Source organism: Lissotriton helveticus, chromosome 6 (assembly GCF_964261635.1).
Source record: "Lissotriton helveticus chromosome 6, aLisHel1.1, whole genome shotgun sequence".
NCBI lineage: Eukaryota > Metazoa > Chordata > Amphibia > Caudata > Salamandridae > Lissotriton > Lissotriton helveticus.
This window is the reverse complement of record NC_136067.1, coordinates 1,472,387,299-1,472,404,780: the sequence shown is the minus strand read 5'-3', so window position 1 is coordinate 1,472,404,780 and position 17,482 is coordinate 1,472,387,299. Positions and strand designations below refer to the sequence as shown.

At 41.0% G+C, this 17,482-nt stretch overlaps 1 protein-coding gene across 3 annotated transcripts in view; it reads right to left on the bottom strand.

Annotated features, from left to right (window-relative positions):
- Positions 1-17,482, bottom strand: part of LOC144763565 (uncharacterized) — an 803,973-nt gene that overhangs the window by 681,362 nt on the left and 105,129 nt on the right. For all 3 annotated transcript variants that reach the window (XM_078649286.1, XM_078649284.1, XM_078649285.1), the window contains one exon: positions 7,597-7,741. In XM_078649286.1, coding sequence (XP_078505412.1) covers positions 7,597-7,741 — 145 coding nt within the window. The remainder of the gene's footprint in view (positions 1-7,596; positions 7,742-17,482) is intronic.

Genomic DNA, 17,482 nt, shown 5'->3' with positions numbered 1-17,482 from the left:
AGAAAAAAGAAAAAAAAAAAAAAAGACTTCTTTCGTTAGTCCTACATCTGTCATGACCACCCACAATACGCATTCTAGAATGTTCTCCTCAATTACATATGTTGAGATTTTAACTTTATTGTGTCATCATTCAGAGACATTGGTAAGTAAGTGAGTAAATCTTTATTTGCTGATTAATTTAAATTGTTGCAAAAAAAAGGAAATAAACCTTTTTTCTTTTTTAAATGGTCTACATGAGACCTGGCGAGTAAAACGTGAATTCCATTAAAACAATGTGGTGTATAAATAAAGTAAAACAACATGAAAAGGTAAGTGCAGTTGGGACCAACTAAGCCCTCGAGGGGCTAAAAGTCCAGACAGAGCTGCGCTGCAGTAAAAATGTTGCTAGGCAAGAAACCACGTAGCCAATGCGTCGGGTAGCATACCATCGGCTGAGCGGTGAGACACTGCCTCCACGGCGTGCCCCGGCTGAGTCATTGCATATTTCTGATGCCAACTAGCTTTCACTAGAAGCAACAGGCACATGTATGTACTCTTTAGACATGGACATAATCTGTCATGTTATAAGTTAAATAATTGACTGTTTTGACACGAACACAAAAAACTGCCAAAATTTCAGGGTGATCTGAAAGACAAGGATGAAGATTGTAAATTTGCACATATATGATACCGTTTCTTTCTATGGGGTATGGAAAATCATGGTTTAGATTTTAGTACTATTTGTTTTAATCTCAAAGTCAAGTTAACTCATTTTGCATACACAATATTCCATGGTAAACTGGAGAGGAGGAGTAAAATGGTTTAGCCATAGGTCAAAAGGAATTAAATGCTTTTTTTAAACTACTCCAGATTAACAGGATATAGTCCCTTTGCCAAAGCTTGATGTTAGGACAAAAAAGGCTGGTATTAGAAAATGGTACAGTGTTTTAAAATTGTCAGCAGGGATGTTTTCCGAGTCTGAAGCAAAGCACGGTCCCATAGCAGTCCTCTTGATCCAAGTTCAGTAATAAATACTAATAAGGAAGTAGCCTTCTGTCAGTTCAATTTGGCGATCAACTGATGTTTAAAAGGTCTTTCTGAGATTAACAGTATGGTCAATCACATTTGATAGAAATAAAATAAATACTTGCACTAAGGTGCTTTTTTTTACATGAAAATTGAGATTAACTACATTTTGATTACACATCAATCTGACTAATATAGTGAGTCATTAACTCATTAGTGGAACCAGTACACTCAGCAGTACTTATTCATTAGTCCATCGTAAAGAGAATACCAAGTCTTCAGGGGTATTCATTTAGGATCCCAAGGATCTTAGGCTTCAATCGCTATGGAGGGAAATTATTTAAAAATAGACATTCGACTTCCAGACCATGCTAAAACTGCACTTTAGAAATGTGTTTAAAATGCTGCAGTAATTTTTTCACATAGAAAATGATAGTCAACATGTGACATTTTCATAACGTGAAAGAGCCTTTATTAAAGCTGCAACTAGATATATGTGAATGCTTCATATGTAGAGGAATGCGTGCTTACGAAATGTTTATGAAATAATATATTAAAAAATGTTTTGTACAAAGCCATCATTCTTTAAATGTGCACTTTTGGTTCGGCCTCAAAGCATTTTCCTCTTGTCTCTTGCTCCCAGCTTAATAGACGCTGATTTTGAACACTTTGCCTAGCACCAGCAACTTGCTTACGAATGCGCTGAATATAATCCATGTTCATTCAACTTCCTCACCCCATGTTAGGTCATTTACCTGAATACAATTAGACTTGTGATTGTTATAACAAATAATGATTTATATATGCTTCATCTGAATATTATTGCTGGTTTGCCTTCAAATCACTGACATACTACTTCGCCCGGTCGCAAAACCAAGATACCCAGATCCCTTGGCAAGCGATTTCCTGCATCAGATCGCCCAAAATCAGCCAAATCATGTCCATCATTCGCTATCTGTACTGCAAGGGGCCCGTAGTAAATCCCCGGTCAGCCAAGAACAAAAAGAACGGGGTGCCATAAGGCTTAAGCCTGTAAATGAGCAAACTAACTTAGACTGGACATGGTTGAGCAGGTCCATAAATAACAAGCCGAAAAAAAACTGACAAGACAACCAGACAACCAGGAAATCGTCCAAAAGCTTCAAAATCTGCTCCTGGAACATCAATGGCATTGGGGACAAACCTACGGACACAGATCTAAAACTCTACATGCAAAGCTTCGACATCGTAGCCCTCCAAGAAACTTGGTCAGACTCCCCACCACTACTTCCAGGCTTTTCCTTGAACTTCGTTGCTCCAACTCAGTCCGCAAGATTTGGTCACAAAAAAGGAGGCCTAGCCATATATAGTTCATTAAAAAGCACAAGTATAGTGGAACCACTTCCACACAACCTAGACTCTCCGAACGCAATCCAAGCACTACGAATTACCATTAGAAACAAGGGAATGAGGGAGGCGATAATTTTAATAAATGTTTATCTACTCCCCGTGGTAAGAAGCAAGGAGCTCGGCAGTTGATAGAAGAGCTGTCAAAGTTATTAACCGCAGAGCACACTAACAGCTTGATTGTCAGCGGTGACTTCAAGCAGAAAATGCTCAACAATCCTGCAACGGAAGCCTGCACCGTCGACGACTCTCTTGCTTTGGAAGAATACTTGCAGGACAATTCTTCAGGGGGTAGAACTACAAACACATCACCGCGACTTCTAGAAGCATTGGAAGATCTGGGACTCAGAGCACTTAATGTGAGGTTCCCTGGGGATCGACCCCAAGCAGCCACATTCCACAGCACAAAGTCTAGCTCAACAATTGACTTCACCTTCCTCTCTGGTAACTTGTTCCAAACAACTATTGATTTCCATATTGGCTCACTTGATTACAGTGATCACTTACCACAAGAAGTGACACTAGAAGCCTTTACAATACAAATTTCGGAACGAGCTATCGGTTATGAACAAGCTTTCACAGTAAAAGACAGGCGTATAAAGTGCAGAACAGATGATCCCGTGGCCCTTCTGCTTTACGCCAAGCAAGTATATGGCGAAAACCTAAATGAAACAAAGGGCCTTATAGCCAGCTGGGAGGCATTTACAGAAACTTTGCGAAAAAATATGGGAAAAACACAGAGGAGAAACCAGCTCGAAGGAGGGAGTAAGACCGCCAACCACATGCAGTACTGTAACCTTGCTTTGACAAATAATGCTTGCCTAAAAAATCTAAAAACTCTGATTGGCCAGACTTTACGAAGAGTAGGGAAAGACCCCGATGCCAAGGATGAACTGAGGCTGCTAAAGCGTGACCGTAGGAGGTTGGTATGGCGACTCAAGAGGGAATCAGAAGAGGCCCTCTGGGCCAAACTTTTATATGACGCCAAATCAAATAACAGTACGCAATTCTGGAGGAAGATTAATAATCTGTCCAAGGTCCAGAATTATGGAACCAATTCTTTTGTCCAAGAAGACGACTGGATAACCTTCCTTAGCTTACACTTTGGGGGCACGGATATCAACATCCAAGGTACCTCCACACAAATAAAATGCACCATGGACTGTTCAAAACTCACCTGTGATTGCCACGAGTTCCAGCAGTTTGACCAGACTATTGCAATTAAGTGTGCACTGATTTGTGACTGAATTTCAAAGGGGAGGCGCGAGGGGGCTCCGGGCCCAAACGGGATCCCACCCCTACTATTCAAGCAAGACCCTGCGTTTTGGGCAGCTGCCCTTAAACCAATGTTTGTTAAGATCTTGCAAACTTCTTTAATTCCATCATCGTGGAGGGGAGCAATCATTTCACCGATCCTCAAAAAAGGAGACCAAAGCGATCCAAAAAATTACCGGTTAGTGGCTCTGCTCGATAATGAGGCAAAGTATTTTGCGGGCCTCCTTCTGCAGGAACTGTTATCCTGGGCAGCAGTTGTCTCAGCAATCCCATACAACCAAACAGGCTTCTGCAAAGGTATGGGAACCTCTTCTAACATCTTAGCACTATCTTTATTAATTGATGCAGCACAAGAAGCGAACCAACCACTCTATCTGTGCTATATTGATTATAGTTCGGCTTTTGATCATGTCGACAGGAACCTTCTGTGGGAAAAGTTATTCAAACTGAACATTCCTCCGCTGCTCTTAAAACAATTAATTCTCCTTCACAGTGACACATGGGTGCAAGTCAGGCTGGGCACCGGTGACCATCTTTCAAGAAAGATTCCAACTTACACAGGAGTAAAACAGGGCTGTGTTCTTGCCCCAACACTTTTTAATCTTTTTATGGGAGACCTTTCCAAATTGCTAAATGACTGCAACTCACACGCTCCAAAGCTAGGGGGCTCACAGATTTCCAACCTCCTCTATGCGAATGATTTGTTACTCATCAGCCGGACCCCGGTTGGCCTTCAGCGGTTGTTGGATATCACTTCAAGATACTCCGCTGTTAACAGACTCACCATCAACCGGGAAAAATCAAAAGTTATGTGTATCAACCTATCCAAAAAGAAAGCAACTAGAAACTGGCTCTTGTCATCTAGCAAGCTGGAAAAGGTCAGTGAATATTGATATCTGGGGGTCTTTATAGACCATAAGGGCAACTTCACTCCGCAATGTGAAGCCATAAAGAGAAGAGGAGTATCTGCGGCAGTGACACTCAGAACCCTAAAAACACACAGTTTCCGGTCCAAGTTTTCTCCCCCTAATAAAGGTTATACAGGCAAAGCTAATTCCAGCAATTACTTATGGCAGTGAAGCTATGAGAGGGAGGGATTCTCCCTTATTAGATAGAACTGTGGCAAAAGCACTTCGTATGACCTTTGGCTTACCAAGGTATTCATCGCCGGCTCAAATGAGGCTAGAGTTCGGGCTACAAAAAGAAGAGCTGGCACGTAAGGGAGCCTACATAAAAACCTGGCATAAATTAAGCAGGGGTGAACCGAATACCTTAAATGCGCTCTGTGGAAGGAACTTCAAAACAAACCAACATGTCCAGCAAGGAGGTATTTGGAGGGAGCAATTGAGGAGCTAGGAGTACAGCAACTTTGGTCACTCCCAGTCTCCGCAGCAGTCTTTAAAAAGGTGGTCAACAAGACAGTCCGGAAGGAATCAGTACTGCAGGATAAAGCTGCCCTAATCGAGCGGGCTCATGGTTGGCTTACAGTTCAATCATACACCGCGCCTTCGCCGCAATCCTATCTGCAGATTGGTTTTACCCAAAAAATCAAAGAGAAATTCCTGAAATTTCGCCTGGGGCTACTGCCTTCAGCGGCCCATCTACCTCCATGGTTACGGCCACCCTCACCTACAAGATGTCGACTTTGTGGGGAAGGAAAGGAAAACATAGTCCACCTGATCACCACCTGTTCCGAGCTCACTCACGAACGACGAGTCTTCTTGCGTCTGCTTTTTAACTTCCACAAGATTCGGACTTGTAGACAAGCAGTCCTGGCTTGCTTCAAAGAGGACAACATCCAACTGAGCTGTCGAATGGTAACATTTCTTGAAAGAGCGGAGGCCCGCTATAAGATCTTGAAGGAATCAACTAAAAAGAGCAAAACTTCAAAAAGCCCAAAGGATGATCATAACGGTACCCCGGAAGCCCAATTCATACATTGACTTTTTGACTCTCATACTTGATCGTTTTAACAAGATGTTAAGCCCCTTCCAATTGTGTTGTTGATTTTCTTATCCAGTTTGCCTGTTTACTTGTTTTATGTACAGAATTTTAGTTTTTAACTCGTATAATTCAGACAAACATCTTATAAACTGGCGCTTCTTTGTTTTATTAACATTGTAAAGGTTTTAATTAACCATGTACAATAAAGTAATAACCTAAAAAATAAAAAATCACTGACAAGCCTTTGCCTTCACACAAACTCATAGCGCATCTTTAGTTTAGCTAAGAAGGCTCTCGTAAGAACTTTTCTACATGTGACAGAGTCCTGAATGATGTTTAAACACTGTACTGACATAAATGTTTACCGGAGGAATCAGGAGAAGAGACATTGGAAGTTGATGACCCCATCGGATGAGCAGTTTCCATTGGTTCAGAAGAATCGAAGTTTAATATCTTAGATACAATATTTGTGATTTCATATTAATGAGTGTTCATAGCTTGTTATTAGAAGCGGTAGGAGCATGAGAAACAGATGCAAAGAAGTGACCCAGCAGGCCTGATACAAGACTAAGGAACCCAGATCCATCATCCCTGCCTTTCGACACTTCTCCTGGAGAGTTAATCCTTTAATTGTTACCGACAGCTACTGCTAAAGGTGACTTATTTTATTGTATATGGGACCCTTTTTGGGTAATGCTACTGCGGAGATCATTCTATTATTGATGGCTGCTACTGCAGCTGTAGGGAACTCGACGGAGTTTCCAAAATGACTCTTTATGAGAAGTTATTCTTATATTATCACTTTGCCTTTTTACAAAAGGAACTCCTTATTGGTTCTAGTTAGGATAGGTTAGGTCACTTAGCTAGTTTAGTGACGCTTTCCTCTATGGAACACTGTATTGTTATATGGTGTCACTGATCAATCTTTCATTGAAATTTCTGTAAACCAACCAATTTGAATAAAATTGACCAAGAGATTAGGCTATTCACCTTATGTGATGTTAAGATCTTAAAAGTAAAAGGTATTATAGAAGCAAAAAATGTCATTTCTGCAAGACAATCCCAACCTCTTCATATCACAAATTATGCAACACAATTAGCAGTTATCTATAAGAAGAGCGACAGCATAAATTTGTATATGCTATAGGATGATTTCGAACTTGGGAGTAAAAAAAACTGCATTGACGTATAGGTAACGTTGTGTGTAGTCTCTTATATAGATAGAATACCAGTTATCTGGAAACCAACTCATCCCGTGTTTTTTCCATGACTGTCACGTTATGACTCATGCTTGACAGCTAAGACTCAAAATAAGGTATCAGTGATTTTATGAATAGGGATTCCATCAATGTGGTGTGCTAAAACGTACCACTGTATTTCAAGATATTGACAGTACAATCAACAACAACAAAAATCAGACAAGCATTTCAAAGCAATTAGGCAGGTGAATGAGAAATATTTAGTAACTGTACAAATCAGGGTAACAAAGCAGGCTAGACCGGTTAATGTTTTTAAAGATGCCCATAACGTAAAAAAAAAGAGGTAAAAGGGAATTAGAAGTTGCCAATTATTTTGAGCGTTAACTTATTGCCAGTCTGTTGAAAAAGCTACATTTAAGTCACAGCACTAGTATCCTGTGAAATGATATTTCCTTAGGAGATTTTTAGAAGGTGAACACACCTGAATTGTGTGAGAAGCTGGATATATATACTTCTCAATGGGTTATATTGCAAATTATTTTGATGCCTGGTCTATGTTATTTTTTTTTCAATGGAGTAGGTGGTAGTCGGACAAGAGTAAGAGGGGTGATAGGGCAATAATTTTAAAAGTAAATGATACTGAATGGGCAGTAACGAATTCCAAAAAGCAACAGTTTCTGAATTGGGTGCTTCTCATTCCATGTATATTCCATTTGTATACTCAACTGTGGTAAGCCTATACAATGGACAACAACATTTTTAATATACAATATAAAGACGTACATACTTGTTTAGACTTTGTTGTAGTGATGACATCAGGTATTGGTTTCTTCAACTCCTTTGCAGCCATTTTACCGAACAAGACTTCCAACTCAAGTAAATCTAGGTCTAGCTCATCAATATTTTCCCACACAATGGGATTACTGGAATCTCTAGAGTGAAATAAACCACAATATGTATGATATGGCATAAAACAACCTTACACTTTTGAAAATAAAAAATGATTACAAGTTCAACAGGTAGAAACACCTGTTTTCCAACAAATTATATGTCAATTACCAAAATGCGATTCACAAGTCCTAATAGTATTTTGTGAACCATAAAATAAATTAATTTGTGTGTTGAAATATTTTTACATTTAAGAAATAAGTAATATGAAGAATAAGAATCTTAGCAATTGCAATCTGTAAAAAGGAGTCACAGTAAAAAAGACAATCTCAGCTTTACAAAATACATTTAATACAAAGCAGACGAATTAAATTATATTAAATGTTGATATCTGTGTAAGATTTGGCAATATTACGAATACAAAAAATAATCTTCCCAAAAATTGACATCTTCCGCAATGAAAGATAAGTGTTCTTCATTGTCAAATAATCTAAGCCCACCAGATGTTGGCACACATCTTGACATCTTTAAAAATAACAGAAATATACTTAAGGGCAGATGACAAAACAATCATATTTGAATTGTGGAAAGAGAAGTCAAAGTGCATAATATGTGCAAATAATTCCAATAAAGTAACAATAACATTGAGAACAATACCATTCAGATTTTGTATTACCCACTTCACATAGTTTAATTCAAAAATTAAGAGGCCAATCATATATTGTTTGAAAGTTCAATGCTAATACAAAAAATATTCAATTAATAGGTTCCCTTTTTCTATTGTTTACAAACCTATATAAGGTTGAAATAAGGCTACCAGGAAACAACCCGAAACATTACAAATATCCTTTCTTGCATGGACAGAAAATAAATGTCTACATTTTGTTCCAAGAAAATTTTACTGAACTTTCCATAGCACGAGAAAAATACCCCATCCCATCCCACCCTCATCCCATTCCACCCCAAATAACTTTGCAGGTAGCATGGTCGCCATAGTATACACAACAGTGTCACTGCAGAGAAATAATCATCTTATACATTTAGAAGTAGGAGGAAAAAACATTCAGGGAAAAGGGGACTCTTCCAACACAATGCTCGTCAGAATGACCTTAGATATGTAGGACAACAATGGACCAGGCCCTTGCTTAATATAGCCTACAAGAGTATGTCACTATGCATGAAATATGTGGTCCATGTTGTCAATACTCAATGTTAGTTTCTCAATGTGTGTCCAAAGCTTGCCTGTCCATTCCAGCACAGAAGAGACAGCTTAGGTATTCCATTTTAGTGCCACAGGTTGTTTTGCAGTCAGTAACATTGTTTATACTCTCCAACCCACCTTAGATAGGCCCTCCATTTCCACAGGCTTGGGCCCAGTATTATAGAAGCAGGGTTGGGATTCAATGGCCAAAGCCCTGTAGCTAGCTCAGTCACACAAGTGCCTTTAAAAAAATAAATTACACCCCACAAAAATGTATCTAATAATCTGCTTGCTTTGCCATGTCATGCAATATATCTGGAGGGAAGCTTAAAAAAAGTCAATCAACTTTGCTTTTTCTCTACAACCCAATCCAACTCATCAACTGTGTACTCTAAAGTACTCTGGTCTGATTCAAAGGCAATTTTGATCACCTGTATAATGGCCCGACAATGTGGGGCTCAACCAGTCACCTGTGTGCATTTTTAATAAATCTAGGCTTTTGTCTCAATGGTGATTCCTCACTGCAGCCCCTTACAATCTGATAGAGCTTACAAGTATATCTCGGTGGCAGTGGATTTATGCTCTAGATTCCTGTGGGTTTGGCTTCAGTGCTCGGCTGATGCCAGAACTGTTAAAGGATTTGCGAGTCTTTATCGAAATAAACAGTTGCACATTACATTCTGACCGTGGCCCCGCGTTCAGCTTTAGGGCTTACAAGGAAGCCATGGGAAATTTGGGAGTTGCAATAAGGTACTCCTCTCTGTACCATCCAGAAGGAAATTCAGTTGAAGAGAAGAAAAACCGGGACTTAATGCAATCTTTAACAGCAAGGGTATTAGTTTCAGTAGTAGTTGGGTCAATCGCCTATATGGGATCCAGAGGGCACTGAACAACATGCCAAGTAGTTCCCTAGGAGATAAGACCCCTTATGAAGTTCTATTTGGGGCGAAAATGTGGGTACCTGACCGAGTGTGGCAGCACAGTGGCGGGAAAAAAACCATTTGACATCAATAAACGTTTGGCTGTTTCACAGGGACTCAATGAATTCTGGACATTACAAAGCAGCATCCAAGTAAAATGGACCGCCAATGGATAAGTGAAATCAGTCACTGCAAAACCTGCCTGGATCCCAAAATTTGGGCATCTGGTCAGAGAAAAATTTGTGGACAAGAAAGAATTTGGGCCATCTTACAAAACGTCTGTACCTGTGCTGGTTGTCAAAGGGACAAGAACAGTACTACTTCCGCTTCTTGCCAGAAAAAAAACAGAAAAGCGATTAGTCTCCATTGATCTTTTCAAACCATACTATGTGGCTGATACTGAATAGCATGCCACGTGGGCTCCTGGGTTGCCGCCTTTCTCTTCTCGCTACCATACAGGTGGTTCAGGCAGAAATACTGATAACATTTGAAGATTCTACTCTATGAAGTAATGGAGTTATCAACAATGGCATGGAATTAGTTTCCATTAAAATTTAACAACAACAAAATTCAAATGTAACATATCAGTTTGGCCTAATACGGACATCTACATCAATATGCCTCTACAAGAGACATCTGCAAGTTCAACAAAACCTGTTGAGCTATCAAAGATAGATAGAACTGCATCTGGCTACTTCATCGATTTCAACACTTTTTCTCTGGACCCAAGTGAACTTGAGTCACCACCAGCTCCAGTTTCCCGCAAAAAGCGACTTCATGATTTTTACATTTTTCTGATAAAGACATTTCTATTTTCATCATGGCTACAGCTCTGGATAATAACTGGAATACTGGTCCTACTATGCTGGATAGGCTTAGTGAGTGTCTTTTCCTTACTAGTGTATGGGCACTATTTCCCTGAATGCTCTGCAGTATCAAAAGTGAACTTAGTATTGAAACCTCATACGTCATCTCATCGTGAACAGAGAGACCTGTCCTATGTCAACATTACGGCAGTTCCAGTTCCTGATGGAATAGTTTGGGATAGAGTTCATCTGATGTATTTAGTCCCACTGAATTTTTAAAAATACCACATGTATGCAAAATACTTTTAATGATATTACCTCAAGTACATATTCTGACAATCGGGATTTTGAAACCGTTATGTTTTCTGATTTAGAACGGTCTGCAGCATTTTGGAAAAATGAAGTTTGTTGGCTCATCTGATTTTGATACCATGTACTGGTACCAACATTATGGGCATCAATTTCTGCATAAAACGAGCGCACCACGTAATGTTGTCACATACCACCAATGGCAACATTGTCCAACACCACCGAAAGGTAGTTCACAACCCTTTGCACAAAATTTTTCATATTTTTCTGGCTTTAAGACATCAGATCTACGCTCATATTATTTTAAACTTTCACCTACATCGGCGAAGAAAAATATGTTCAATAACAAAAAATAGAAATATTCCACATCCTTCATTGCCCAACTATCTGAACAGGGTTTCGACTTCTGGAAATACACCATTGACATAAAATCAATCTGGGGTACTAAGGAATGGCAGGTTCAGGGAACAGAGGCACTATTTTGAGCATGCCTTATACCACAAAAGATGATTTTACTCAACAACACTGTGCAACAGCTTCCTGTCTTGGTTTAGACAAGTTTAATGACCTAAATGCACCACGTATTCCCTCCCTAACACACTTTGAGGGATGCCAAAAACTCTGGGAAAGTGGCGGGGGAGCACTGAATGACATCATGCACAAAGTTTCATACAATTCAACAGACCCCAATTGGAAGAGATGGTTAGTTTGGTCTATTGACACAAACAGATGTCAGTCAAAATTCAAGGGTACCACCGAAGTGTTTTGTATCCATAGGCCGGACTCACGCAATGTGCAACGACAACATCCAGGGGGGGTGTTGCATCATACACGGTAAGTTATGCCTAGATTGGCTAGGAACCTCAACACTGTCACAGGTTACACAACACTTGTCCCTACTGTCAGATGACGTGGTTCTAAGGGATTTTTTACTAGGTCCCCGAATTCCATGTTAGAAACGCTTCTTATATGCTGTTTATAATGGAATTTGGAAAATCTCTCAATAGGAAGCTGGGGAGGGGTTGCGTGAGATCGACAGAGTTAACTTGGAAAAGGCTTTGGCTGTGGTTGGCAATGGCATGACCACACTAACATCCAGGATTGATTCACTGGGCAACATTGTATCTTCTGCTATAGATATAATTGGAAAAGATCTGTCCATCTTACGAAATGGACAATCACAGTTACTTTCTACCATGTTGTAAAACTGGACACTACAATCACTGTGTTCTGGTTATGTGCCTTGACGAAATAGCAATAGTACGTGTCTGTTCTCTGCATATAATTTGACAAAAAGGCAGACAACAATGGCACAAAGGGATGTGAAATATACAATGCTGTGCATTGAAAAATTAGACCAATTACCTTTCATAGTGGCAGAGTCACGGGCCACAGAATGGTTAATTCATGGCCATATAACATTGTCAGTAACAACTTTCCAGTTTCAATATTGCCTAGACCAACACCAGGCTGGCAGGTATGAAGCAATGGATATGGAATGTATCCATAAATCTTGGGAATTACTGTATAGATTACAATACAGGAATGGGGACACTGAGGTGTTTCTCAGTGGTACAGACTGAAAAAATTCTTTGAATGGATTTCTAATTTGCCAGGATATCCTGCTTCATGGTGCCTGTAATGGTTCAGTAGCCAACTTATCCTGTCATTTGAAGGGTTCCCTTGCTGCTGTGATTAATCCAGTGCTCAAGCTGCTCTCAAATGGGAGTTACTTAATTCTGAATGATCAAGTTTGCTGTGGGATGCTTCAAGGCAATCCATATCTTGTCACTAGAAGTTCCAGGGTTACTTGTTGTATGCAAGTATTTTTTCCACCGACCCACACAGTCAGGGAGGCAGAGGTATGGCCTTCGTTGAATGTTTCCTTTATACAGTTTTATACTCTGAGCTGAACAAAAGCCATGCTTTCACAGAAAGATGTGCTCTTCACCTCAGCCCTAGAAACTTTTTATCTCCAGGTTGCAAGGTCCTCAGCAGAGATACAGGCACTGGAATGAACAAATTGCCCTTTCCATTTTGGAGAAATAGTACAATGTATCTTTAACTTTTTGATACGAAGGGTATGGTACACCTATTTAAGACCAAAGGTTCAGGACTGTTAAGCAGCTTTCAGACAGACTTCGGAGTGATTTCAGCCTTCATACACTCTGTTTTTGGAAGCATTTTTGGAGGGCTTCTGCTGATCCTGCTACTAATAGTGGGTATCCTCTTATTTTTATGCTATGCAATGGACGACCCAGTCACCAAGAAAATGGAAAAGCGCTCTTGCAGCAACATTACTGTGATCGCATAGTACTCCATCTTGGCACATCTCAACTTTGGGAGCTAAGCGAGTCTTGGTTCTTATAATTTCAACCAGTCTGGATTGACTGTTTTGCCTTTCCTCCCCTGCTTGTTCTGTCGCTAGGAATGCGTGTTGGACCTCTGTCTAACACTTCCATTGGTTGCGCCACTGGACGTGGATGCATTGCTGGACCTTTTAACGGCCCACGTACTGCACTGTCCCCAGCGTATTCCAATGTTGATGTCCGCATTTTTGGACCCACCACCAGATGCCTCGGCTCCTGTTGGATCCGATACCGGCGCTACTACAGGCACACAGGCTTTGGATATCACAAATGCTTCCCCAGGATCGGCTGTGGGAACTATGGAAGTTCATATTTGCTCAATTGATCTGATCTGTGAGGTGTTACAGGGACCGCCGTCTGCGAAGGCAAGCAGCAGTGATGTTGCGTCTCCCACACAGGACACAAACATTTGGCTCTCCATATGCTGGGGAAAATTCAGCCTTTTCCAAAATAACCTAAATTAGAAATGTAAACAAAAAAAAACATTTTTCCGCTCTTTTTTACTTTTACTAAGCACCATGGCTTTCAGACGTACTCAGTGGCTCAGACTATATATATGATCATATTTTAAAGGACTTTTAAATCATTTTTTAGAGATTTCATGAACTTTTAGAAATGTTTAATAAACCTTTTGACAAGGTTTAGTGCTGGATTGGAAAGGCATTCCCTTTTTCGTATGTCATCCGGTCAGATGAGGAGTGGCTGTTATGTTTCATAGGGTACCCCAATATAGGCTTGCGTAGTTTCCAAACCCTTCGCCTACATTCACTGTACCATTACACTACATAACAGGTTTTGGTATTGACCTTTTACCTAGTTAAGCGCTGCATAAATATTGTGTGGTTTTCCCCGAAAACTTGCCTCATTAATTAAGCATGAAGATTCTCAGGAATCACAGCAGGATTACCATATTCTGTATAATAACTATGTATAGATGTCATCCCTTCCGTCATCCTCAGTCGACATGAAACAGCAATGTAGAATCCCCTGAGGGTACCTTTTGGGTATATATACACCACATCTTTGCTGGGAAAGCCAGCAGGGAAAGACTTCCATGCTAACACACTGACTCGAGATGCTGAGGTTCCTGGATGCAGACACTCCAGCTCACAGTGTTCTGACATCCCTCGCGGGGTGTCCATCTCGAGACCAAGACGGGGTTCCACAGTCTCTCACTTCAGGTAATGGGGTTGGCTTCAGCCTAAGGGGATTCTTACACCCACAAACACGCTGGGTACATGTAGTTAGGGTTGCATCGTAGGAGTATGCATTATCATGGTCATGTAATTATATGTTTACATATATTCATTGTTTTAGCACTATGGTAGAAATCTCCCATCCATTTACTCTGTTGGTGCTTATAATCATTTTTAGCAGTTCCTTTATTACGGTTGTTTCAGCACACCTATTTTACACTAGAATGGTGCTGGCTCAATAAATAATTATTGAAAAATGTCCCCACCGTTTATTCGGTGCATCACTCTGAGACAAAGTAAGCACGAGTGACTGAGCAAAAAGTACTGTACTGTTTCTACGATCCCTGATGGGACAGTTGTCATGTTTGATAGTTGCAGGGAACTATTCTCTCCTTGGTAAGAGGAGTTTACAGTGGCACTGTGAGCCAGCTGGTATACAGGCATACATACGAAGTGGGGATGTCAGGAATCAGTTTGGACACCAATCTCACAATTTGGGTTGTCTAAACGGGCAGATCCTATATAGATTTAAAGATACCTCACAACACAGATCATTGTTAGACCTGTCAGCCTTAGGGTGGTCTTCCTCCCCAAACGTTATACCTTCCTCCTCAATTTTTACTGAACAAGATTTTGCTGGCCTTAGGACTCTGAGCACTTTACCACTTCTGACCAGTGGTCAAGTGCATGTGCTCAATCCTTAAAACATGGAAACATTTTCCTATACCCAAATGGCATATTTAATATACTTTTAATACCTAGTAAAGTGGTATTACATGTACACAGTGCCTGTAAATTAAATACTACATATATTTCACCCCTAAGGTAGGCGCACAATAGCCCAAGGAGCAGCATGCAGTATATAAAAAAGTGGGACAGGATTTTTTTAATTTTAAGTTTTAGATGTCCTGGCAGTGAAAAACTCTTAAAATTTGTTTTTCCCTACAGCAAGGCCTACCTCTCCCATAGGATACCCTCACCTCTAAGGCCCTACACAGCCCAGAGGGCAGGGTGCAGAGTCTTTAAAACATTGGACAAGCACTTTAGTTTTAGCAAAAAGCTCCTCCATTAGTTTTTCACTACTTAATGGCCTACCTTTTTCATTGGATAACATTAGAGTTACCTTATTACATTTCATAAGCTTTAATTTTCAAATGGGAGGAGCTAATGAGGTCTTGGTTGGAGTCTTGGGAATGTTAATGAAAATGCCTCTCTTATGGTAAAGTTGGATTTTAAATGTCAGTTTTGAAAATGCCACTTTTAGAAAGTTTGCGTTTTTGCTGCCTCAGCCATTTAGTGTCTGAAGCCTGTCCCTGGGCCACATGGCAGTGTAGCTGACCAGTGAGCTTTGTGCATTCCTCCTAGACATCAAAACACAATAGAGAGCTTAGGTGTGCCTGGATGAGCCATCGCTGGCAAAATGGGATGGCAGAGCTGGGCAAAGCCCTACTTACGCTTGAATAGACTGTGTCCTGCCTCCACACAAAGGGCTGCATACCCAATATACACATTCTGAAGCAAGGACAGGGAAGGCAGGATGCCTGGAGGCTTCACAAAGCTTCTCTCGCCTTCTAGAGGAAAGGCACAAGGTCAAATATTGGACCTCAATCCCCACCTCTTCAGTACACTTTTAGACCTGTGGATACTCTAACAGGAAGGCCCACTGTGCTGAAAGGACTTCCCTGCTGCTGGACTGCTGATCTGAAGGAACTGCTGTCCTGCTTTGCTCACCTGCTGCCCTCTTGCCTGGGTGAGGAGGACCGGACCTGCATCTGTTAAACCCAGGATCCCAAAGGGACCACAAGGGCTAGTTGGGACAAGAGCCTTAGGGACAGAAGGCTGGCACCTGAACTCTGCCATCTGTGAATCCTACCCGGCCAAATGATGCTACTCTTGTCCTGGACTCTTCAAAGAGTGCCAGAAAGTGCCCTACCAGTCCATCTGGGAGCCCAGCAGAACTGATGCATTCCCTCTGCTGCATGACGTAATCCCAAGCATAACTGATTCATTGCCTCTTCTGCAAGGATTCTCTGACACAAAGGACTCAGAAACCTCACAGTCTGCATCAGAAGCCCTCTCTGTAAGAAGTTTTCCGAATGTAGGCCCTTGCATCTCTCGTCGAAGGCAGCCTTGATGATGATGCAGGTTCCTGCATCACAGCTCCATGGAACTGATGCATCCCCTCAGCTGCATAACGCATACCTGGCAGAAACTTTGCAAGGCTCTGCTACCAGGACCTAAGGTACTTTGTTTAATGGCCTTAACTTGGTCCATGTAGCCTGCTCACATTTCATTAGTCTACCCAAACTTGTGACTTTGTCCTGTTTGGGCAGAAACATACCCACAGTTTTTGACACAATTTCCACAGAAATCTTTAATCCTGTAAACTCTTTCTACAGACTGAATTTGTTATTTTGGTCTTGCTTTATTTATTAATAATGTCTTTATTTTTTTAACCTTGTGTGGGATCATTCTCTGTTGTGTTTTCAGTGTGTCACTGTCTGACGTGTTGCACAAATATTTTACACATTGACTCCAAGCTAAACTGGACTGCTCTGTGCCAAACTACCAGAGGGATGACCACAAGTTAATTTGTGATAGGTGACTTTACCCTAACAGAGATTGCAGACACTCCGAGTCAGGTTTCCCCCTCAAACAATCAAATTCCTTACAAAATGCAGTGTGTTAGGCCTACTGTGCAGTGATAAGGCAGGAATAGGCTTGAAAGGAGGTGGTTGAAGATCAACAGAAACTGGATGCAGCCTCGAGGTCAGAGTCGCCCTAACTGTGGGCCAGAGAACATAAAGGGGTATGCCTAGTCTTCTGGCATTAATGGAGTCAACAGGCTGGGAACTGGCGTGCAGCCAGAGTTGGGGTTCAGCAAAGGTGACCAAGAGTTCAATAGGCGCTGTGGGCAAACCCAGCTGTGGTATCACAGATGGAGAATCTCCGCTCCTTGGGGTCTGCAGGCAAACAAAGGGAGT